At 46.6% G+C, this 23,893-nt stretch overlaps 1 protein-coding gene across 1 annotated transcript in view; it reads right to left on the bottom strand.

Annotated features, from left to right (window-relative positions):
* The window catches only part of DENND5A (DENN domain containing 5A), a 315,605-nt gene that overhangs the window by 73,788 nt on the left and 217,924 nt on the right, over positions 1 to 23,893 (bottom strand). The window contains exons 14-15 of the mRNA XM_030201008.1: positions 20,496 to 20,580; positions 2,477 to 2,605 (exon numbers count right to left, since the gene is read on the bottom strand). Of these exons, the coding sequence (XP_030056868.1) occupies positions 2,477 to 2,605; positions 20,496 to 20,580 (214 nt within the window). The remainder of the gene's footprint in view (positions 1 to 2,476; positions 2,606 to 20,495; positions 20,581 to 23,893) is intronic.

The raw sequence follows: 23,893 nt of genomic DNA, 5'->3' as shown, positions 1-23,893 counted from the left end.
TTGAAGGACCGGACCCCAAAAAGTTTCTCACGTTGGGCTTCTCGAGCTATTTGGGCCCGCTTCTTCATGTGAAGACATAGATTACACAAGCAGCTGGGCTGTGGTCGGGCCCAAGGCACTGGATACACCAGGAATGGGTATCGGTACCTGAGATTGTCCGGTTGTACCGAGTACAACGTTTGAAGCCGCTGGGTGTCCTCGATGACATGGAAGGAAAAACGGCTCCAGCGAAATCAAAGGACTCGATTGTGCCTAGAAAAAAGGGCACAAAAAGAAGGAGAAACCCGACTGTGCGGCCTAAAAAAAAGAAAGAAAACTTAAAACTTGGAAATAAGAACTAAGGATTTTCTAAAAGGAATCCTTTCTCTCTTTTTTTATTTTATTTTAAACCAAACTAGAAAACAGACGAGAAAAACTCGCCAAAAATACATCAAAAAAGAAGACTTTTCCTGGGCCAAAACGAGGAGCACAGGCGGAACCTGCCACACCTCGTCATGGAAAAAAGAAACTGAGGTACACGCTCGCATGGGAAGTCAGTACGCATAATACACATGCGCCAGAAGACTATCAAAGTTTTTTTTCTCTTTGCTATGGCAAAATGCCGGTTCCTAGGCAGACGCGGATGTCGACCCACACGTCAGAATAAGCAGCCTGCTTGTCCTCGGAGAACTGCAGTCTCTTTCACGCAGATACTTGGGACTGATAAAGTTTCACATGTATACTGATATTTATGTTTGTATTATTTAACCTATTACCCCCCCCCCCCCCCCCCCCCCGTTTAGTAAGCCACACTAGCGGCTGAGGTGCACTAATGCCGAGTGAATGGGCTGTGTCGGCACTGCTGAGTGGCTTAGTAAACAAGGGGGATAATTTTTTCTTAATATTATGTATTGAAAGATTTATTGATTCTTTGTAGCACTCTTTAGCATGCATTAAACTCATATTTTTCCTTAAGAAAGGCATGTCCTAAACTAAAACCAAACTCTTCCTTTAACTTCAGAGCTATTTAGCCTCCGTCATTGACTGGTTTGTATCTTAGAATAGTTTAAAGAAAACACTCTTAAATTTAAAGGTGGAGGGGAAATAAATGTTACCAATACACATTAACCTTAGATTATGGATAAAAATGAAAATTGCACTTTTAAATCTTCCATAGGTTCTAATTTAAAAGATTTTTCCTGTTTATTATGTTCATTAATTAAACACCATATCACAACTAGACCGATTCACTAAAGGTTACTAACAATCATCATGCGAGGCAAAATGGTTTAATTTACATGATAAAATAAGCTAAATCACTGACAGCTCTCCCTGAGCTCAGACAGTATAGCATACCCCTTAGTCTCTGTTAGCTTAAAGAATAATTGTCTATTGCCTATGTCTGAGTTATTCTTACTGTACACTGCCTAGGATGAATTTCTTCAAAAAGGAGGTAAATAATAAACACAATATAGAAAACCATGCATTATATTGCAAATATGAGCCAAAATTATAAAATATGCAAAAAGGCACTGAAAATTCACAAAAATATGTCTATTTCCGTATGCTTACAATGTTATAATTTGTTTTGGTTAATTTCTTTTTGTTTGTTACTCAGACATATGTCTGTATATTTGTGCGGTTTGTTTTGGGGTTTTTTTTTGATGGTCAATGTGTAAGATACCCTTGACACAAGTGGATATGCATTTGTGTGATCTCCTTTTTTTGTATTTAATGTTTAATATAAACCTTCATTTGGAGATGTATTTGTCCCCTCCGTGCATTTTTTTGTATTCCAGTTTATGGTTTTGGTCCAACTATCACTCTTAGAAATTCAATGTGAAAAACTTCTTTGCTATAAATTTATTCAGCCTTAAGTTCAGAAGAGGATGGAACCTCCCTAAACTATTTCAGAGACCCTAGACACTGTTTTTCTTTAGTGTAATAAAACATGTCTTATAGAAGCACTTTTTAGTAACTGGTCTTTGCCACCTTAAAAGCAATCCATGTCATTTCAATGCTCTTGAGTTTCAAGTCCCAGTTTATTATTAGCAGAGCCATCTCCACATGATGTGCTCCACAACTGTGACCTAAAGCAGCTCTAAAAAAAATTCTGACGTTTTCCATTTTTACTTTTTTTTTTTTTTTAAACTAACCTAAAAGCAAGTGTGAGGAGCACTGTCAAACAGTCTAACCTTGCTGACCAATGGATGAAAAACGGAGGCAGGAAAACAGTGCTTCAGTTATGTCACCGGAAGACTTTAAAGTGGTAGCAGCAAACCATTGCTGGAAGAGACACTGGTCTCTCAACCTGCCACAGTAAATGATTCAGACTATATAGTGGGGTAAGAAAGATAAAATCAAAGTTAAGAAAGTTATAAATCCTTTTAGGGTGTTAACTCAGAATAAATTTCATGGAAAGCTTTATTTCAAGAATGATTTTTGATGAATATGTTTTACTGTTTTCTGGGTATCCTGTATTAAAATGTAGTCCTACTTTGTCAACTCATGATCCAAAAGAAGCTGCTTTAAGTGCCTGGACAGTAACTTCTTTTCCATTGATAATCGGACCCAGGCCCTTGCTTTCCCAACATCTGTTTTGATCTCACCAATGTTCTGGATGTGTCTGAAAAGTAAACATTGGTTATTAAATAATTAGCATTACTACTGCATATATCTACTAAAAAAAAGTAATAATGAAACCCCCTTTGTAGTTTATCTTGTACTCATGGGCTTGTATGCAAATGTTCAAAAGGAAAACTCTGCACAGAATTTCCTTTTGAAAATTTGGATGGCATGCACACACTGAGTAAATCTGTACCCGCATATTGTGCACCTACACAGAAACCATTTTCAAGAATGCACTGGAAAGTACGCAAGGAGATTTGATTTAAATCTCTACATTTTATTTTTATATTCATTTTTATGTTTCAGTCAGCCAGATTATTTGTACTTGCCAGTGGGTATGTAGTAGCTGAGACAGAATCAGACTCATCCCCATTTTCCATGGATAGGATCAAGTCCACTTAATTCCCATGATTCCATGGCCATAGGAAAGGCTGTGAAATCCAGGTTCTCATGGAGTTGGGTCCATTCCCCAGAACTTTTGAATACGACTAAGAGCTGAATCAGAAGCTCCCTGCTCCATTAATCCCCCCCCCCCCCAAACAATTTCCTCTCTTGCAAAGAGAAAGGGAAAGGGGATGGGATTCGATATACTGTCTTTCTGTGCCTACAACCAAAACAGTCTACATAATATATACAGGTAGTTATTTAGGATAGAAGCAGTAGCATACTGGCTCACATCCTCTATTTCTGTCACTTGGGATCCGAGACTGCTCTAAATCATTTGACTGTATAGTGCCCTCTCTGCTCAAACTGAACAGGGCTCCAAGAGGCAGAGATAATGACATGGCTCAAAGCATTATAACTTCTGTCTTCCTTCCCTTTCTGTCTAATCAGCATGGGAGTGCGGAAAGGATGAGAAGAGAGGTGGGACTGCTGGAGGAAGGTGAAGCTGAAGAACAGTGTGATTTGGGGATGAGGTGTGAAACAGAAATTTGAGAATAAGGGCCAAGATACAATTCTGAAAAAGAATTTTTGGGTTTCTGAAAGAAACTGAAAGAAGAGAGGGATTTTGGAGGGAGGAAGTGACGTCACTGAATGTGATGGTTGCCTAGGCAGAGAGCTCCGGCCAGCCTTTGAGCAAAAACAAGCACCACCACGGCTGTTGCACTCAGAAAATATCAGAACATAGAACATATTGGAAATGCTCCCTAACCACAATCAGATGAGTTCCCAGGCATCTAAGCCGGATTTATCTGGATTCGCATACGCGGGGGCCTGCCGCATCTACCCACGTGGATGGGAAAACGTGAGCGCCAGATCCTAAGGCACAATGAGCCACCCAGAGTTTGCCGCTGTTATTCCTTTCTGGTGGATCTATAGAGCAGGACCCGGAGCCCCTACAAGAGATAAAGAAATGGCTGCAGGAGATAAAGACGGACCTAAAAGCGACACGCAACGACCTGGCCATCTTGGGGGCAGATTTGAGAGGTGAGATTGGGGCGCTGGGACACCTAGTGGAGGAGGCAGAAGAGTGACTTGAAGAGCATGCGGAGTCGCTCACCATGTTAGCACAGCAAAGCAAGGAGGCACAGGCTGAGGCACGTCAAATATGGGATAAAATCGAAGACTTGGAGAACCGAAGCCGGCGTTGTAATATATACGCTTTTGAGGCCTGCCCGACTCGCCATTATACTCTGATTGCGAGGCTGTGATACAAAAACTGCAAGTGCATTGCTGGCAGAGACGCAGATAACATTAGACCCCGCAGAAATCCGCATACAGTGAGCACACCGCTCCCTGGGGGCCCCAAGATCCAATAAACCTCGTGACCTGATAGCCTGTTTTTCAGACTTCAAGATAAAAGAAAAATCATGCAAGCCTCCTGCAAGACAGCAGACTTCAAATGGGACAGTTCATAGGCGCCCGGTATAAGAGGCTTGGACAGGCTAAGCCTCCCCTGCTGTGCTCTGAGGGGTTTAAATTGTTGATTTACCTCCATCCTCACAGCAGGAGCTGCAGTGAAAGCCCTCTAGCCTTGTGTAACCAATTGTAGAAATTGGTTTATGGTTTGTTTACCTTACTGCTGGGAGAGCAGGGGGAGGGGGGTTGGCTGGGTTGCCAGGGAGATATTTAACGAGGATTACTTCCTGACCTGCACTGAGAACAGCAGCAGAATCGGACAACCAGACAACAAAGATAGAAAAGATAATTTTATTTTCATTATAGTGTTTGGAATATGTCCACTTTGAGAATCAGGTGCTCAACATTAAAAGTTTATATTTATTTACTTATTTATGGCATTTTATCCCACATTAAACATGAATTAGGGTGTTTTGTGGCTCTACATGAGAATTGTGATAATATGATCCCTTGTTTCATATTGTTGACGGTCTGCATTTTTCCCTATGGGTGGTATATTGGTGTATTAGGTTCTGCCCAGTGTAATATTTATGGTACAGTAAGGTTCTGAGTATGTTTTTGCACAAAGTTGTGCATAGTGTTTTGCAGTTGAGCGATTGTGCTTAGAATATGCTTTGAGCAACCACTTTATTCTTTGACATATGATAGATATCTAATATCTAAATTTAATAAAAGGTATTACTTGTGACTTTTATTTTTATTTATTTATTTTTTTCTGTGTGTTATCAGACAATTATGGATTTAAGCTCCACCCCTGGCCCCACCCCTACCCCCACCCCCTTTAGCCTCCCCAAACAGTTGGGCCACCGACCGCCTATGGGACAGTTATCAAATTGAAATATACCAAGATCTAGCGGCATCTACACTGAAATGACGGGCAGAACTCAAACACTTTACTCAGTTTCTGTGCTCTCAAGGAATTCGATATAGATGGGGTTACCCATTTGCCTTGAGATTCTATAAAGAAGGCAAGCTACACCAGATCCAAACGATCGCAGAGGCGGCAGCAATATTCCCAGAAGCAACTGCTGGTAAAGAGAATGGCACAAACTGCTCCTCAACCCTACTAAAAGAGGCTCGCCCGCGTTGGCAGAGGGTCACGGAGGGAAAGGGAAGCTTACAGTGCCAGCAGTCAGACTCTGCTCTAAAATCTGCAAGCCCTAAGGCGAAGGCATGAAAATATCTGTGATCTATTGGACATGATTTAACTGGACTGAAATCTACTAGAGGCATAGGCCTCCTGGCGAAGTTTGGAAGTCTCACTAATATCAGTCCTGATGAGCCATGGACTGGGAACTCTAATTGCCGCAGGTGGATTAAAAGTCTGAAGCTCTGATTGACAAAAAGGTGGGAGTCACTTCCTTCTAAGGTGCCCTCATGTTTGGGAAGGAGAGGGGCCAGATTAATGTAGGAGGGAAGGGAGGGGGGTTGATTGAGGGAAGGGGGGGGGTTGATTGAGGGAAGGGAGGGGGTTGATTGTGGGAAGGGCTGGGGGAGGGGGGTTATATTGCTCTACTGGAATGGTGGCAGCTCCTCAGATGTTTAGCGTAATGTTGCAAGTTTTAACAATGTGCAGTAACTTGGTTAATGTAAAAGATATGTCATGAATGATATTAATTTTCTTACATTTAATGTTAAGGGATTAAATTCACCAGTAAAACGTCAATTTCTCTTTAAAGAGATCCGATGCCTACATGCAGATGTGACTTTTGCACAAGAAACGCATTTACTCCCAACTCATGAGCACCTGTGTGGGCATAGTAGCCTAGTGGTTAGTGCAGGGGACTTTGATCCTGGGGAACTGAGTTCGATTCCCACTGCAGCTCCTTGTGACTCTGGGCAAGTCACTTAACCCTCCATTGCCCCTGGTACAAAATAAGTACCTGAATATATGTGAACCGCTTTGAATGTAGTTGCAAAAACCTCAGAAAGGTGGTATATCAAGTCCCATTTCCCGTTCCCTCTAGTCACATGGAAAGAAAAAAAAAAGGGGGTGCTGATAGCTCTCTCCAGAAAATACCCTTGGCAGGTGAAACATATAGTCTGCGATAAGAGGGGGCATTATATTTTTGTGGTCTTACAGGTGGGAATGGAGGTATTGTCCCTTCTAAATATATCCAAGTGGCAGATGAGGTTCAATGTTGACAAGTGCAAAGTGATGCATGTGGGTAAGAGGAACCCGAATTACAGCTATGTCATGCAAGGGTCCATGTTAGGAGTAACAGACCTAGAAAGGGATCTGTGTTGAAAACATCTGCCTAGTGTGCTGATGCGGCGGCTAAGAAAGCGCACAGAATGTTGAGTATTATTAGGAAAGGGATGGAAAACAAACACGAGGATGTTATAATGCCGTTGTATCGCTCCATGGTGCGACCGCACCTCGAATACTGTGTCCAATTCTGGTTGCCACCTCTCAAAAAAGATATAAGAATTGGAGAAGGTGCAGAGAAGGGCGACAAAAATGATAAAAGGGATGGAACGACTTCCCTATGAGGAAAGGCTAAGACGGTTAGGGCTCTTCAGCTTGGAGAAAAGGCGGCTGATAGAAGTCTACAAGCTAATGAGCGGAGTAGAGCGGACAGATGTGAAGCGTTTGTTTACACTTTCAGAAAATAATAGAACCAGGGGACACAAGATGAAGCTAGAATATGGTAGATTTAAAACAAATAGGAGAAAGTTTTTCTTTACTCACCGTGTAGTTGGACTCTGGAACTCGTTATCGGAGAATGTAGTGACAGCAGCTGGCCTTACGGAGTTTAAGGGGGGTCTGGACAGATTCCTGAAGGAAAAGTCCATTGAACATTATTAAATACATATATATATTTGGGGGGGGGGGGGTTCCGGGTTCTTGAATTCGTTGCTGGACAACGTGGTGAAGGCGGTTAGCTCAGCAGAGTTTAAAAAGGGGTTAGACGGTTTTCTAAAGGACAAGTCCATAAACCACTACTAAATGGACTTGGGAAAAATCCACAATTCCAGGAATAACATGTATAGAATGTTTGTACGTTTGGGAAGCTTGCCAGGTGCCCTCGGCCTGGATTGGCCGCTGTCTTTTCCCAGTATGGCGGTGCTTATGTCCCCAATGAGCGTCAGAGGGCCTTCTTTGAGGAACTGTCAGGGCTTCTTTCCAAACACGTGGAGGGCATTTTGTTGATGGGAGGGGCATTTCAATCTTACCCTACAGCCACAGCTGGATAATTCCACAGGGGTATAGCATATTCCCGACAGGACCACTTTAAGCTTCATAGCTTTATGGGGAGATGGCACCTGCTAGACATTTGGCGCCGGCTGCACCCCCCCAGTCGCAATTACACATACTACTCTGCAGTTCATCACTCTCTCTCATACTGACATGTGCTTGGGCCTCCCTAACCTACTGATAAGCACGAAGGATATACAGATCCACCCTAAAACGTGGTCCAACCACGCTCCCCTTACTCTAGAGGGGGAGCTCAATGTGTTATCCCCCCCCACCCCCGCGACCCCAGTGGCAGATGATGGTCTCCTGACTGATCCCCTGGTTCTCACACGCTTAGAGAAAGAGCTTAAAGACTATGTGGAACTCAATGATAATGGAGAGGTTAATTCTGTGATACTATGGGAAGGCCTAAAAGCAGTAATGCATTGCGGACTCATATAAGGCGACAAGCGAAGTCCCGATCCCAAGAACTACATACAGAGCTGTCCACTTTGACCACTCAAGGCCAACAGGGCTCATCTGCCCCCCAGGTCGAGCAGCGCATCCATGCTGTCCAGTTGCAGCTCAGTGAGTGGAGTGGAACAGGTGAATGTGAAGCGTCTGTTCACGCTTTCCAAAAATACTAGGACTAGGGGCATGCGATGAAACTACAGTGTAGTACATTTAAAACAAATAGGAGAAAACTTTTCTTCACCCAACGCATAATTAAACTCTGGAATTCGTTGCCGGAGAACGTGGTGAAGGCAGTTAGCTTGGCAGAATTTAAAAAGCGGTTGGACGGTTTCCTAAAGGACAAGTCCATAGACCGCTACTAAATGGACTTGGGAAAAATCCACAATTTCGGGAATAACTTGTATAAAATATTTGTACGTTTGGGTAGCTTGCCAGGTGCACTTGACCTGGCTTGGCCGCTGTCGGGGACAGGATGCTGGGCTCGATGGACCTTTGGTCTTTTCCCAGTATGGCATTACTTATGTACTTATGTATGTACCTACAGAGAGTTAGGCAAACATTTTGAATTTGGAAATAAACCATCCCGACTCTTGGCACATAAACTAAAAAAAACAATTCACCAGCAGATTTATCTACACAATACTAGACGATACAGGGAAGAGATGCACAAAATTAGAAGAGATTCAGCTAGCCTTCTTAAATTTTTATACAACGCTGTATCGCCCTGATAGCTCGCCCACAGTACTGGAGGTTCAGGAATATCTACAGGGAATACAACTCCCCAAAATATACATTGTCAGCGCCAATAACTCTAGATGAATTCTTGGAGGCCATACAGGATAGGCCCACTGGGAAAGCACTGGGGCCAGATGGGTTCACCAATAAGTTTTATAAATGTTACCGCAAACTTCTTGCCCCGCTGATGGTTCGTGCTTTCAGCGAGCTGGAGTGCCTGGCAGAGCTGCCATATTTTTGGCGCCTGGCATACATCACCATCTTGCTGAAACCGGGAAAAGATCTGCAGCAATATGGCTCATATTGCCGATCTCATTATTGAGTTCGGACTATAAATTATTTACAAAAATCCTGGCCAAAAGGCTTCAGAGAGTAATGCCACATTTAGTTCATGCCGATCAGGCAGGTTTCATTGTGGGGCGCCAGGCGTTCGATAATACTCGGAGGGCACTCCATTTGATTCATGAGGCGAATGGCACGAAGCAGCCCACACTCATTCTCTCCCTAGATGCCGAGAAAGTATTCAATAGAGTGCAATGGCCTTTCATGTTCTCTGTATTGGAACGTATGGGCTTCACAGGGCGCTTTGTTTCCTGGCTCCGTCTACTCTATGCCTAACCTATGGCCTCCTTGCAAACTAACAGCTCCTACTCTACCCCATTCTCTTTGGGATGAGGAACGTGGTAGGGCTGTACTCTCTTCCTTCTGTTATTTGCACTAACTATTGAGCCTTTGGCTTAGGCTATTCGAGCACACCCAGAAATACAGGGCCACACAGTGGGTACAGAGACGCACAAAGTTATGTTATTTGCTGATGATATTTTACTGACCCTGATAGAGACAGTACAATCATTGCAAGCAGCAATGCGGACCATACAGAGCTACGGAAGAGTTTCGTGTTTCTGGATTAATATGGATAAATCGAGGAGGAAGTGACGTCAGCTCCAAGAGATGGCAGCTTAACTGCAAAGCTCTGTCAGCTCTGGAGCGAAAAAAGGCGCTAACCCTGCTAAAACGAAGCAAAATACCTCCAAATCCAGCAAATATAGAAGCTATGGCTGCGAGGAAGAAACTGGCCAAATTCAAATATACTTCCGAAGCTCCAAGTGGGGGCAAAGGCACTGGGTCTCGAGCGATGACACGAGGCACCAAAATGGCGGCTGAGGAAGATGAATCAGATCCGGAATTCGAGAAGCAAGCTGCTAACGATACGGAGATTAGCAAGCTGGACTTTGCACGATGGTTCAAAGAGATCAAAACGGAGTTAGTGGCTACGAGGCGCAGTATCCACACTGCAGTCACGGAGCTGTGGGATGAAATGAGGGAGATCGGCAATCGGATGGCGGAGACGAAGAAAAAAGCGGAGGCGCTAGCGGAAGAGGTACAGGAACTTCAGAAGACTCTCAAAACGGAGCGGCAGGCAAAAACAGAGATAGAGACAATGCTAGAGGACTTGGAAAATCGTACACGGCGCTGTAACCTTTAAAGGAGTCCCAGAGGAGGATCAATTTAAAGATGCAGTACAGACAGTTAAGGATCTCTGTGCTTTTTTGTTCCAGCAAGATAACAGTTTGAGAGATTCTGTAGGAGTGGAATCCGTGAAAACAGAAAGGGCACACAGGAGTCTAGGCCCTCAAAGAGGTGGAATACCTAGAGACATAGTAGCATGTTTCCATAAGTTCACCGTGAAAGAGGCGGTATGGCGGAAGGCAAGGAGCATGGGAGAAATTGAGTGGAAAACGGGGAAAATCAAAGTGTTCCAGGACTTAGCACGGAAAACATTACAAAGACGGAGAGAATTTAAGGAGGTCACGACCTATCTCCAGAAAGCTGGGCTACGGTACCGGTGGCTGCACCCGTTCGGAATACAAATTACTGTGGGGAACAATACCCGCAGGCTGCAATCCCATCTGGGAGCATGGAAAATACTGCGAGAAATGGGGTGTACGGACCTCCCGAGAGAGATTGTGGGGTCTCCGCAGAAGGAACAAAGCAGCTCTGACAGAAACAAGCAGAATGGCTGGCAGAAGGTGACAGGGCAGAAAGAGCGCTTATCTCAGCTTGCGGAAAGACCAGCGCCAGAGATCGAAGATGGCACTTGAATTGTCTGGGACAATTCAAACCCCGCCCCCTTTATCCTCCCCAAACAGTTGGGCCACCGACCACCTATGGCCTTGTGATTAGCAAAGAATCTGTTATAAGTCACAAGTCTGATGGTAGCAAACTCCCTCTTGTTTCACAGATGCTCCCAGAGACTCTGTCTCTGTGAGGTACATTTCCTCACTTTCCCAGGAGATAACTGGAGGCTAGTTTGCAGTTTGGATGAAGTCATCACAGTTATGCCAAGCAGTAGTTTTCCTGTGTAGAAAGCTGATTTTCAGATGTATTCAGGCCACAGGCTGTATAATCCATACTAGTTCAGCAAACGATGATTCAAGCATACCAGGCCTCTGACCAGCAAAGTCCACCTGATACAGCTTCTTCCTGCGTCCTCCAGTCCGCATGATCCAGCTTCTTCCAACTTGCTCCAGTCCGCCTGATCCAGCTTCCTCCTGCTTGCTCCAGTCCGCCTGATCCAGCTTCCTCCTGCTTGCTCCAGTCCGCATGATCCGGTTTCCTCCAGCCTGCTCCAGTCCTCTTGATCCAGCTTCTTCCAGCTTGTTCCAGCTCGCCTGATCCAGCTTCTTCCTGCCTGCCCCAGTCCGCATGTTCCAGCTTCTTCCTGCCTGCTCCAGTTCGCCTGACCCAGCTTCTTCCTGCCTGCTCCAATCCGCCTGACCCAGCTTCTTCCTGCCTGCTCCAATCCGCCTGATCCAGCTTCTTCCTGCGTGCTCCAGTCCGCCTGACCCAGCTTCTTCCTGCTTGCTCCAGTCCGCCTGACCCAGCTTCTTCCTGCCTGCTCCAGTTCGCCTGACCCGGCTTCTTCCTGCCTGCTCCAATCCGCCTGATCCAGCTTCTTCCTGCGTGCTCCAGTTCGCCTGACCCAGCTTCTTCCTGCTTGCTCCAGTCCGCCTGACCCAGCTTCTTCCTGCCTGTTCCAGTCTGCCTGATCCAACTTGTCCCAGTCCACCTGATCCAGCTTGTTCCAGTCCGCCCAATCTGGCTCTCCCTGCTTGCTCCAGTTCGCCTGATCCAGCCAACTTGTTCCAGTCCGCCGATCCAGCCTCTTCCTGCTTGCTCCAGTCCGCCTGATCCAGCTTCTTCCAGCTTGTTCCAGTCCGCCTGTTCCAGCTTCTCCCTGCTTGCTCCAGTCATCCTGCTCCACCTTGTTCCAGTCCGCCTGATCCAGCCTCCCTGCTTGCTCCTGACCAGCTTGCTCCAGACTGTCTGACTCAGCCTGCTCCCGACTGCCTGACTGATCCAGCCTCCCTGCTTGCTCCTGACCAGCTTGCTCCAGACTGCCTGTCTCAGCCTGCTCCCGACTGCCTGACCCAGCCTGTTCCAGCTTCTCCCTGATTGCTCCAGTCATCCTGCTCCACCTTGTTCCAGTCCGCCTGATCCAGCCTACCTGCTTGCTCCTGACCTCCTGCTTCAGCCAGCTTGCCCCCGACTGCCTGACTCAGCCTGCTCCCGATTGCCTGACCCAGCCTGCTCCAGACTGCCTGATTCAGCCTGTTCCAGCCCATCTGCATCAGCTTATTTTAGATTGTCTAGCCTGTTCCAGTCTGTCTGTTTCTGCTTGTAGTCCGCCAGCTCCTGCTTCAAACCATTCCAGCTTGTTTCTGCTTGTAGTCCGCCAGCTCCTGCTTCAAACCATTCCAGCTTGTTCCAGCACTACTGCCGTGCCCTCCACCCCACTCACCGCCTGTTACCCAAATCCACCCCGTAACCTGTCCGCACTCACCTGTTCCTTCCTGCCTGTTACCCAATCCACCTGCTCCTGCCACTCAACCTGCCTACTAGCCACTCACCTGACAGAATACCACCTCCCAGCCCATCCCCCCACCAGCTCATCACTCCCTTCCCTGACTGATCACCCTCACCACCTGCCTGTCTCCCAGCCCACCGACCTGCCCTGTGAACACCTCAGTCACTACCCATGGCCCCCATCCACATCCTATTCCTTGCCCTGTCCCTCCCCAATCTTTTCCCCCTCCAACCGCCATCTACCACACGATCTCACTACCCATCCCTGTCCTCTTCCGTCCTCCTCGCTACTCCAATACCCTACCTACCCCTGTCCCCCACCACCTCACCATCCCTACTGTCTTCCTCCTCCTTCCTAGCTCTCAACCTTCAACACCTCCTTCCTGCCATGAACCCTTCCCCTTTCTTCCTAAGCGCATCCCGTCTTCGTCGCCTTCGTCGACCTTCCTCTCCCACCCTTCTCCACACTGTCTTGCTCCTTCTCCTGCTATCCGCGGGAGACATCAATCCCAACCTAGGTCCCCCACACTTGTCCTCGCCCTCACCTCATCTAAGCAACCGTTCCCGCGATAGCTCCAATCTCATCTCTATCCCCCTCCTCCCCCCCCTCCTCCCTCCCCTTCTCGTGCGCCCTGTGGAACGCCCACTCCATCTGCAACAAACTTCCCTTTACACACGATCTCTTCATCTCCAATTCCCTTCAACTGCTTGCCCTAACTGAAACCTGGCTCACCCCCGACAATTCTGCCTCAATCGCAGCCCTATGCCACGGTGGATATCTTTTCTCCCATTCGCCCCGCCCAACTGGCCGCGGTGGCGGCGTCGGGCTACTACTTTCGCCCTCCTGCAGTTTTCAACCTCTCTCCCTACCTCAGTCTCACTGCTTCTCATCCTTTGAAGTTCACTCCATCCGTCTATTCCACCCACTGCCACTCAGAGTTGCAGTCATTTACCGCCCCCCCCCCCCCCCCCGATAAATCCCTCCACTCCTTCCTTACCGACTTCGATGCCTGGCTCACCGTTTTTCTTGAGCCCTCATCCCCATCCCTCATTCTTGGTGACTTCAATATTCACACTGATAACCCATCCGACTCATATGTTTCAGTTCCTCACTCTTACCTCCTCCTTCAACCTCCAACTGAGCCCCACCACCCCCACTCATAAATCTGGCCACTGTCTTGATCTCGTCCTCTCTTCCACCTGCTCTCCCTCCAATTTCTGCGTTTCAACTCTTCCTCTCTCTGACCATCACCTAATCACATTCACACTTCAGCACCCTCCCCCTCAATCTCGCCTCACACTAACTACTACGTCCAGAAATCTCCAGGCTGTTGACCCCCCCCACCTTATCCTCTTGTATCTCTGACCTCCTCCCTTCCATCTTGTCCTCCAAATCTGTTGACAAAGCTGTCTCCATTTACAATGCCACTCTCTCCTCTGCTCTTGACACCCTTGCGCCGCCCATCTCCCGTCCCACAAGGCATACCAATCCCCAGCCCTGGCTGACCCCTTGCACCCGATACCTTCGCTCCTGCGCCCGTTCGGCTGAACGCCACTGGAGGAAATCTCGCGCCCATAATGACTTCATTCATTTCAAATTCATGCTATCCTCCTTCCAATCCTCCCTATTCCTCGCTAAACAGGACTATTACACCCAATTGACTAATTCCCTCAGCTCTAACCCTCGTCGTCTCTTTGCCACCCTCAACTCCCTCCTCAAAGTGCCCTCCGCTCCCACTCCCCCCTCACTCTCTCTGCAATCTCTGGCCGACTACTTCCGTGACAAGGTCCAGAAGATCAACCTTGAATTCACCACTAAACCTTCTCCTCCTCCTATAACCCACTCTCTCAACCAACCTACCCAGGCCTCCTTCTCCTCTTTTCCTGCTATCACCGAAGAGGAAACCGCCCATCTCCTCTCCTCCTCGAAATCCACCACCTGTTCCTCAGACCCCATCCCCACCAACTTACTTAACACCGTCACTCCTACTATCACCCCCACCATCTGTCATATCCTCAACCTCTCTCTCTCCACTGCAACTGTCCCAGACACCTTCAAGCATGCCGTGGTTACCCCACTCCTAAAAAAACCATCACTAGACCCTACCTGTCCCTCCAACTACCGCCCCATTTCCCTCCTACCCTTCCTCTCCAAGTTACTTGAACATGCCATTCACAGCCGCTGCATTGATTTCCTCTCCTCTCATGCCATCCTCGATCCGCTTCAATCCGGTTTTCGCCCCCTACACTCGACAGAAACAGCACTATCTAAAGTCTGCAATGACCTGTTCCTCGCCAAATCTAAAGGTCACTATTCAATCCTCATCCTCCTCGACCTATCCGCCGCTTTTGACACTGTCAATCACAACCTACTTCTCGACACACTGTCCTCCTTTGGGTTCCAGGGCTCTGTCCTCTCCTGGTTCTCCTCTTATCTCTCCCATCGTACCTTCAGAGTGCACTCTCATGGCTCATCCTCCTCCCCTATCCCGCTCTCTGTTGGAGATCCCCAGGGTTCTGTCCTTGGGCCCCTTCTTTTTTCAATCTACACCTCTTCCTTAGGCTCCCTAATCTCTTCTCATGGTTTCCACTATCATCTTTATGCTGACGACACCCAGCTTTACCTCTCCACACCAGAAATCACTGCGGAAACCCAGGCCAAAGTACTGGCCTGCCTATCCAACATTGCTGCCTGGATGTCCAACCGCCACCTGAAACTAAACATGGCCAAGACGGAACTTATTGTGTTCCCACCCAAACCCACTTCTCCTCTCCCTTCACTCTCTATCTCAATTGATAACACCCTCATCGTCCCTGTCTCATCTGCCCGCAACCTTGGTGTCATCTTCGACTCCTCCCTCTCCTTCTCTGCGCATATCCAGCAGATAGCCAAGACCTGTCGCTTCTTCCTCTATAACATTAGCAAAATTCGCCCCCTCCTCTCCGAGCACACCACTCGAACTCTCATCCACTCTCTCATTACCTCTCGCCTTGACTACTGCAACCTACTCCTCACTGGCCTCCCTCTTAGCCATCTATCCCCCCTTCAGTCCATCCAGAAGTCGGCCGCACGTCTTATCTTCCGCCTCAACCGATATACTCATACCACCCCTCTCCTCAAGTCACTTCACTGGCTTCCGATCAGATACCGCATACAGTTCAAGCTTCTCCTACTTACCTACAAATGCACTCGATCTGCAGCCCCTCCTTATCTCTCTACTCTCATCTCCCCTTATGTCCCCACCCGTAACCTCCGCTCTCTTGACAAATCCCTCCTTTCAGTACCCTTCTCCACCACCGCCAACTCTAGGCTTCGTCCTTTCTGCCTCGCTTCGCCCCATGCTTGGAACAAACTCCCTGAGCCCATACGCCGGGCCCCCTCCCTACCCATCTTCAAATCATTGCTCAAAGCCCACCTCTTCAATGTCGCCTTCGGCACCTAATCACTACACCTTTTCTCAGGAAATCTAAACTACCCCAACTTGACATTTCGTCCTTTAGATTGTAAGCTCTTCTGAGCAGGGACTGTCCTTATTTGTTAATTTGTACAGCGCTGCGTAACCCTTGTAGCGCTCTAGAAATGTTAAGTAGTAGTAGTAGTAGACATGGACATTTTTGGACAAAATGTTGGCCAGATGGTAGAATTGCCTGGCATTATGGGGAAAGTTTGAATGAGGTGGTTTGGAGGTATATAATAAGGGGGAGAATAGAGGGGGAGTGCTGAATATTGTGATATAAAGTAGTTGGGCGGGTCTCTGGGGCAGGCTCACTTCCTAAGGGGCACAACTGGCAGGTGTGGGTGATGGCCAGTTGGGGGATAGGCCCAAAGATGTGAGGGTGGGAAGGGGGGGGGGGGGGTCAATGGAAGGGGGAGGGGGGGAGGTGGGTTGAGGGTAGGGTCGTGGAATATAAATGGTTTAAACAGCCCAAATAAAAGAAGCATTATCTTCAGAGAGATACGGAAAATGAATTGGGATATAGCTATGTTCCAAGAAACTCATATCAGGGCGCAGGATACACATCTGATCTTGAATAAAGGATTGGGGGAAGGATTCACATTGGCAGATCCTAAGGGGAGTAAAACGGGAGGACTGGTAATTTATGTGAAAGAACACTTGCAGTTTGTTAAAGAGGCTATCTACAAGGATGGGGAACGGAAGTGTATTGCAATTAAGGGGAGGATAAATACAGGCCTAATCACATTAGTTAATGTGTACGCTCCTAATGTTGGGCAAGGGAGGTTCTATGATCATATTAGGCGAGAGCTGCTGAATTTTGTGGAAGGACGGGTTATCCTGGGGGGGGGGGGGGGGGGGACCTCAATTTTCCTGTAGAAGAGACAGATCATTCTAAAGGATGGGGGGAGGGGGAGGTGCCAATAGACATTTGTTACTTAAAAAGGTGAGGGATTGACATGTGGCGACTCCAACACCCAGGCCAGAAAACATTCACACATTATTCCCATGCGCAAAACACTTATGCTAGGCTTGATGTGATCTAGTGCAGTAGAGAGCTATGGGGAGCAACACACAGTGCGGAGATTGAAAGTATCCATGCCTCTGATCACGCTCCAGTGTGGATCCTATTGAAGGGTATGGGAAGACAGGGAACGGGAAAAATTTGGCGACTTAATGAAGCATTATTAGACCATGAGGAGGACTGTCAGGATATTCGAGCGGCCATTAAAAAATATCTAAAAATAAATGATAATGGGGAGGTGAGGGACGGGACACTATGGGATGCACTGAAGGTGGTGGTGATACGGGGGACACCTAATCCGAAAAGGGGCCTTCCAGAAAAAGGAGAGAGAACAACATGAAATAAAGGTAGAGGGAGTTGGCTAGACAAGAAGCTAGGCATCAAAAGGAAGGGGGTACTCGCCATTTACAGGAACTCCTTAAGTGGAGAAGTGAGCTTCAGACTATACAAATGAAAAGGATGGAATTTCACAGAAGTTTAATGCAGCAGAAATTCTTTGAATTTAGTAACAAGGCAGGAAATATGCTAGCTAGGAGATTAAGGGAGAGAAGGGTAAAAAATACAATTGTAAAATTAAAGGGAGCAAAAGATGTATTATATTACCAAGATGAGGAAATGAGAGAGCAATTTGTGCACTATTATACTACATTGTATTCGAAAGGCCCAGACATACAGAAAGAAGAAATGAAGGAATTTCTGCAGGGACTAGACCTGCCAAGAATAACGGCGGTACAGAGGGCAGAACTGGAAGCTCCGATTAGCTTACAGGAGGTACTCTCGGTTATAAAAAGGTTTGAAGGGAGGGAAATCACCTGGTTTAGATGGATACACGGCAAAATTTTACAAAGTATTTCAGCAGGATCTAGCCCCACTATTGGTGAGGATAGGGAATGTTTGCTTTGTGGAAGGAACACCGCCATTAAGTATAAGAGAGGCAGGGATCTCAGTATTAATAATATGGATAAATCCGAGGCTTTGGGCCTCCATATGCCATTGACGGTACAAAACTCCATCCGTCAATTATACCCTTTTCGATGGCGAAATAAGTAATTACGCTATTTGGGTATTAATCTTACACCATCACTCCATACCCCCTATGAGGCTAATTTCCCCCCAAAGATAAAGGAAATATTTCAGGATTTAGATAAATGGGAAGGCCTGGAACTCTCATGGTTGGGTAGAATATCAGCTATAAAAATGATGGTCTTGTCAAAGCTGCTATACCTATTCTTAGCATTGCCATTACCCAAACACTTTTTTCGCCAGCTGAACCGTAAAGTTTTTGCATGCATTTGGAGGCATAAGCCGCCGCGGATGCGAGCGGAGATCTTATATCAACCAAAGAAACGGGGAGGTATGGGGGTCCCTAATTTTCTATGGTATTTCCAAGCGGCGCAGTTACACCTATTGGTGGAGTGGGTCGCTGGAACCACCAAGTCTTGGGTCCAAATTGAGAGACACTGGCTAGGCACACATCAGTTGGGATCTCTATTGTGGTTGCCCTATCGACAGCTAATACACCATATTAAGATGGCCCCTCCTGCTATACGGTTTCCTCTACAATCCTGGTATGATATACGTTGAAGGCTCTTTCTCATACTTTAGACAGACGGCCATACAAGCCGCCCCAGGTTTTCCCCTCAGGACAGAGGAGGCAGTCTATAAAAGTTGGGAACGAAGGGACTTGTCACAATTGGGACAGATTTGGGAGGGGAAAGTGATACCATTTTTAGATATCCACGAAGAGTATGATTTACCATCCCACCATATGTTTAACTATAGGCAGATATGAGACTATATACTCCGTAGAGCTAAAGATGAACTTACTTTAGATGACACGATGATGGAGACTGCACTCCAGGGTGGGAACGCCAAGGGCTGTACATCACGGTTATATGCAGCACTCCTGGCCCAACATACCGCTATATTGAGGTACACACAGAGATGGGAACAGGACATGGGAAATAAATATGGTTTACAAAAATGGGAGAAGGCCTTTGGATATATGCTGAAGGCTTCTGTCTCTAGCTCACTGATAGAAAATGGATAGAAAATATTGTATCGCTGGTATTTCACCCCATACAGAATAGCAAAAATGTATAAATAAGGAATGGGTTATTGCTGGAGGGGATGTTCTGAGAAGGGCGACATGCTCCACTCAAAGATAAAGACCTATTGGTCCGAGGTGGTCCTCTTGCTGGCTCAAATTACAGGAGTGCGGTATCCGTTGACAATGGAGTCTTGTCTTCTGCACTTTCGCCCACTGGGGGTCCAGCCGGAGACACATCGTTTGGCATCGATCCTGCTAGTAGCAGGAAAAATTGTACTGGCAGCAGCTTTGAGAAACCCGCTGCTGCCCCCGGTGTTGAAAGTAACTTACAAAATGGATTATCTATATCAGATGTCTAAACTGACAGCGCTCCAGACAGGGCAAATCGTAAGGTTCCATAAAAAATGGGACAAATATGCCACCTGGAGATCCCGTCCTGGGATAGACCTTGATACACCAAGATTGATGATACTACCTAGTTGATATTCAAAAGACACTGGGCGATTCTCTAACTACAGAGGACTAACCATCCAGTAGAGTAATGTTTTGGGAATGTGGGAGGAGGGGGAGGAGGGAGATGATGGGATACACTGTTACCGATATCATTGCAATTTGTATCATTTTGATTTCTAGCTGTTCTTGCTTATTGATGCAGTTTAAAAATTTTCAATAAAAATATTTAAAAAAAAAGAAAGAAGAGAGGGAGTTCACTGAAAGAAGGTACACGTGTGTATATAATTTTCATTTGGGTTCTGGAGATGTCAGGGCATCTGGAAAGAGGAAAAAGAACCAAAGAAGGTTGTGGAGAGGCAGGCCCCTCCTCCTAAATTTATTTTATTGCATTTGTATCCCACATTTTCCCACCTATTTGCAGGCTCTCTCCTCCTATTCCCCCTATCTACCCTCCTTCTTTCTGTCCCTGTCTTCTTCCCATTCCTAAGATACCCCTCCCCCCACCCAAAAAAAGAATTATAGAGTCAAAGCAAGTTTAGAAAACTACTTTATAATGCAAATACAAAATATGTACCATGATTCAAATTTAGGAAAACTCTTGTTGCAGAATCTACCTGAGCTGCTGTAGGAAACGAGGGACAATTATAGTTGGGTAAACAGACTCAGGGAGATAAAACAACTTCTCCAAGGTCTCACAGTGAGAGAAATATTTTAAATTATATACCTGCCTTTTGGTTCATTGCTCTATCTATTGTGTAAATGGTATAGTACAGACAAAAGCCAGGCACTAACCTCATATCTTGAATAAGAGAAATCCTTAAAGGAGGCATCACTGGACTGGTGTCAGACTTCCTTCTTTCTGAATCAAGAAGTATTCCTAAAACAATCAGATTTGTCATTTCAAAACTAGAAAAAGATTTCCACCAGTAGGATGTTCTACGTACTGAAACTTGAGCTTAAAAAATTGTGCGTTTCTTAAAACAAAATTAAAAAAAAGGAACATATACGATAAAGCTGCATTTAACAGATTATGCCCTAAATGTTATAGAGCACACACTAAAATTCTCAGTACTGTGTGAACATTATGAATGTGCATGCTTAACCCATAAAAATGTAGCTTCTATATTCCAACAGTGCAAGTGCCAAATTGCATGACATTATAAATAAAATGCATACACACTGAAAAGAACACATTGGTCAGCCCCCTTACTGCAAACTTGTACAAAAAATACACTTGGCATATGAAGTTGGTTGTCAGTTTTGAGGGTAGAAGTGGAACATCTTGAGCCCAGGCCAAGAGTTAAAAGACATTGTCAAAAGAAGAAAAAGCAGACTAGACCTTCAAATGTCTGTCAAAGAGGAAGACAAGGAATATACCAGAACGCGTCTGACAGCTCTAGCACATCCATCTCATTGATGCTCTGGAAGAAAATTTGCCAGCCCAAGTCAGAACACAAGTATCCCCAGTCTGGTCACCCTGTAGTGCAATAGAACTTTAGTTTCTTTAATTTCCTTACTTTTCTGCTCTTAGTTGCATTTGTAAACTGCTGCAATGATGCGTGAACAGCAGTATAGCAAGTTTCGTTGGTAATTTAACTATTCACTGTTCAGGACATTACTTAAAACCTTGTTTTTTCAGAAATCTCTGGTAAAGTGTAGTTAGTTCAATCTTATTAAGTTTGTAATTCAAGGGTCTGTCCCTCTTGCTATACTCTTACTTTGGTATATGCAGCACATTAGTGCCAACTGTATTGTATTCACAATAAACAAACTAATAGCTGTTCATGCTCAAGCTTCAGAATACTTCTGGTTGCCTTTTGGTTACACTAACTGCAGCAATGACATGACAGCAATCACCATCATGTACCAGCAAAGCAAGTTCAGATATACGACACTACCATCATGTGCCCCGTCCCTTGAAACCACACTCCCTTCTGCCGTGTTTGTTTTTTTAAAATTTGATATACCGCCTAACTTATACAGATCACAGCAGTATTCAATAAGTAAACACAGATAAAAACTCCAATAAAAGATAGGAAAGGGACAATCTTTCATGCCATCTGTCATACAGGAGCAGCCACCTCAAAGGGGCACTGAACTGAGTAGGAGCAGAGGCTACTTTGTGAATATCCAAGTTCTCAAGTCTTTCTGTGAGGGACTCGCAGCAGAAGGTAAAATTATGTATAATCATACCTGATAATTTTCTTTCCATTAATCATAGCTGATCAATCCATAGACTGGTGGGTTGTGTCCATCTACCAGCAGGTGGAGATAGAGAGCAAACTTTTGCCTCCCTATATGTGGTCATGTGCTGCCGGAAACTCCTCAGTATGTCGATATCAAAGCTCCATCCGCAGGACTCAGCACTTAGAGAATTACACCCACGAAGGGACACTCTGCCCAGCTCACCACCGCCGAAACGGGGGAGGGGAATTAACCCAGCTCATCCCCACACAAGTGGGGGAGGGGAATCCGTCCAGCTCATCCCCGCGGAGCGGGGGAGGGACACCACACCCGCCGATGCGGGGGGATCTGGCTTATCCTGCAACCGCAACCGCGGGAGGAGCTGACTGACCCTAACACCGCCGAAGCGGGAGGGGTACAAAGCTGCCCTACAGCCGCACGAAGCGGGAGGGAGTGCCGGCAGAATTTTAAGTCTCAATCCAGCCCCGTAAAACGGAGGGGAGAGGAATGCAGCAGCTCACTGTAACACAAACTCGTCTTAACTCTTGAAGAATCCAAGTGAAAAAACTTGAACACGAAGTCTTTCTGAAGTAACTGAAGACTAAACTTGAACCTGAAATGCAACCAGAATAAAAACAGTACAGATATCTGGGAGGGGCTATGGATTGAACAGCTATGATTAATGGAAAGAAAATTATCAGGTATGATTATACATAATTTTACCTTCCATATCATCAAGCTGATCAATCCATAGACTGGTGGGATGTACCGAAGCAGTACTCACCCAGGGCGGGACATTGAAATCCCTGACCTCAACACTGAAGCTCCAAACCGGGCCTCCGCCCGTGCAGCCACAGTCAAACGGTAATGCTTGGAGAATGTATGAGCCGAAGCCCAAGTTGCCGCCTTGCATATCTCTTCCAAGGAGACGGATCCGGCCTCTGCCATCGAGGCCGCCTGAGCTCTCGTGGAGTGAGCCTTCAGCTGGATAGGCGGCACCTTCCCCGCGGCCACATAAGCCGCTGCAATGGCTTCCTTGACCCATCTTGCCACTGTAGGCTTAGCAGCCTGCAGACCCTTACGAGGACCTGCAAACAGGACAAACAGATGATCCGATTTCCGGAAATCATTGGTCACTTCCAAGTATCTGATGATGACTCGTCTCACATCCAGATATTTAAGAGCAGAGTACTCCTCTGGGTAGTCCTCCCTACGAAAGGAAGGGAGACAAGCTGCTGATTCACATGGAAGCGAGAAACAATCTTGGGCAGGAAGGAAGGCACTGTGCGAATAGTCACTCCTGCCTCAGTGAACTGCAGAAAAGGCTCTCGACATGAGAGCGCCTGGAGCTCGGAAACTCTTCTGGCTGAAGTGATAGCCACCAAAAAGACTGCTTTCAACGTCAGGTCTTTCAGAGATGCCCTCGACAAGGGTTCAAAAGGCGGCTTCTGCAATGCTCTTAGTACCAGGTTGAGATTCCACGCAGGCACCACTGAGTGCAGAGGAGGGCGCAGGTGATTAACTCCCTTGAGAAAGCGCACCACATCTGGCTGCGAAGCCAGGGAAGCACCCTTCAGGCGGCCCCTGAAGCAAGCCAGAGCCACTACCTGGACTTTAAGGGAACTGAGCGACAGGCCTTTCTCCAGACCTTCTTGCAGGAACGCCAACACTGAAGAAATTGGAGCAGTGAAGGGAGAAAGTGAGCCTGCTTCACACCACGCTGCAAAGATACGCCAAACCCTGGCGTAAGCAGTAGAAGTAGAGCGCTTCCTCGCTCTCAGCATAGTGGCGATGACCTTGTCTGAGAAGCCCTTCTTCCTCAGACGCTGCCGCTCAATAGCCAGGCCGTAAGACCAAAGGGGGAGGGATCCTCCATCACCACGGGACCCTGATGTAACAGGCCCTGCTCCACTGACAGCCGCAGAGGATCGTCGACTGAGAGCCTGATCAAGTCCGCATACCAGGGACGCCTGGGCCAATCCGGACCCACCAGGATTACCCTGCCG

This window comes from Microcaecilia unicolor, chromosome 4 (assembly GCF_901765095.1).
Source record: "Microcaecilia unicolor chromosome 4, aMicUni1.1, whole genome shotgun sequence".
Taxonomy (NCBI): Eukaryota; Metazoa; Chordata; class Amphibia; order Gymnophiona; family Siphonopidae; genus Microcaecilia; species Microcaecilia unicolor.
The sequence above is the reverse complement of the archived record's forward strand: the minus strand, read 5'-3'. Positions and strand labels throughout refer to the sequence as shown.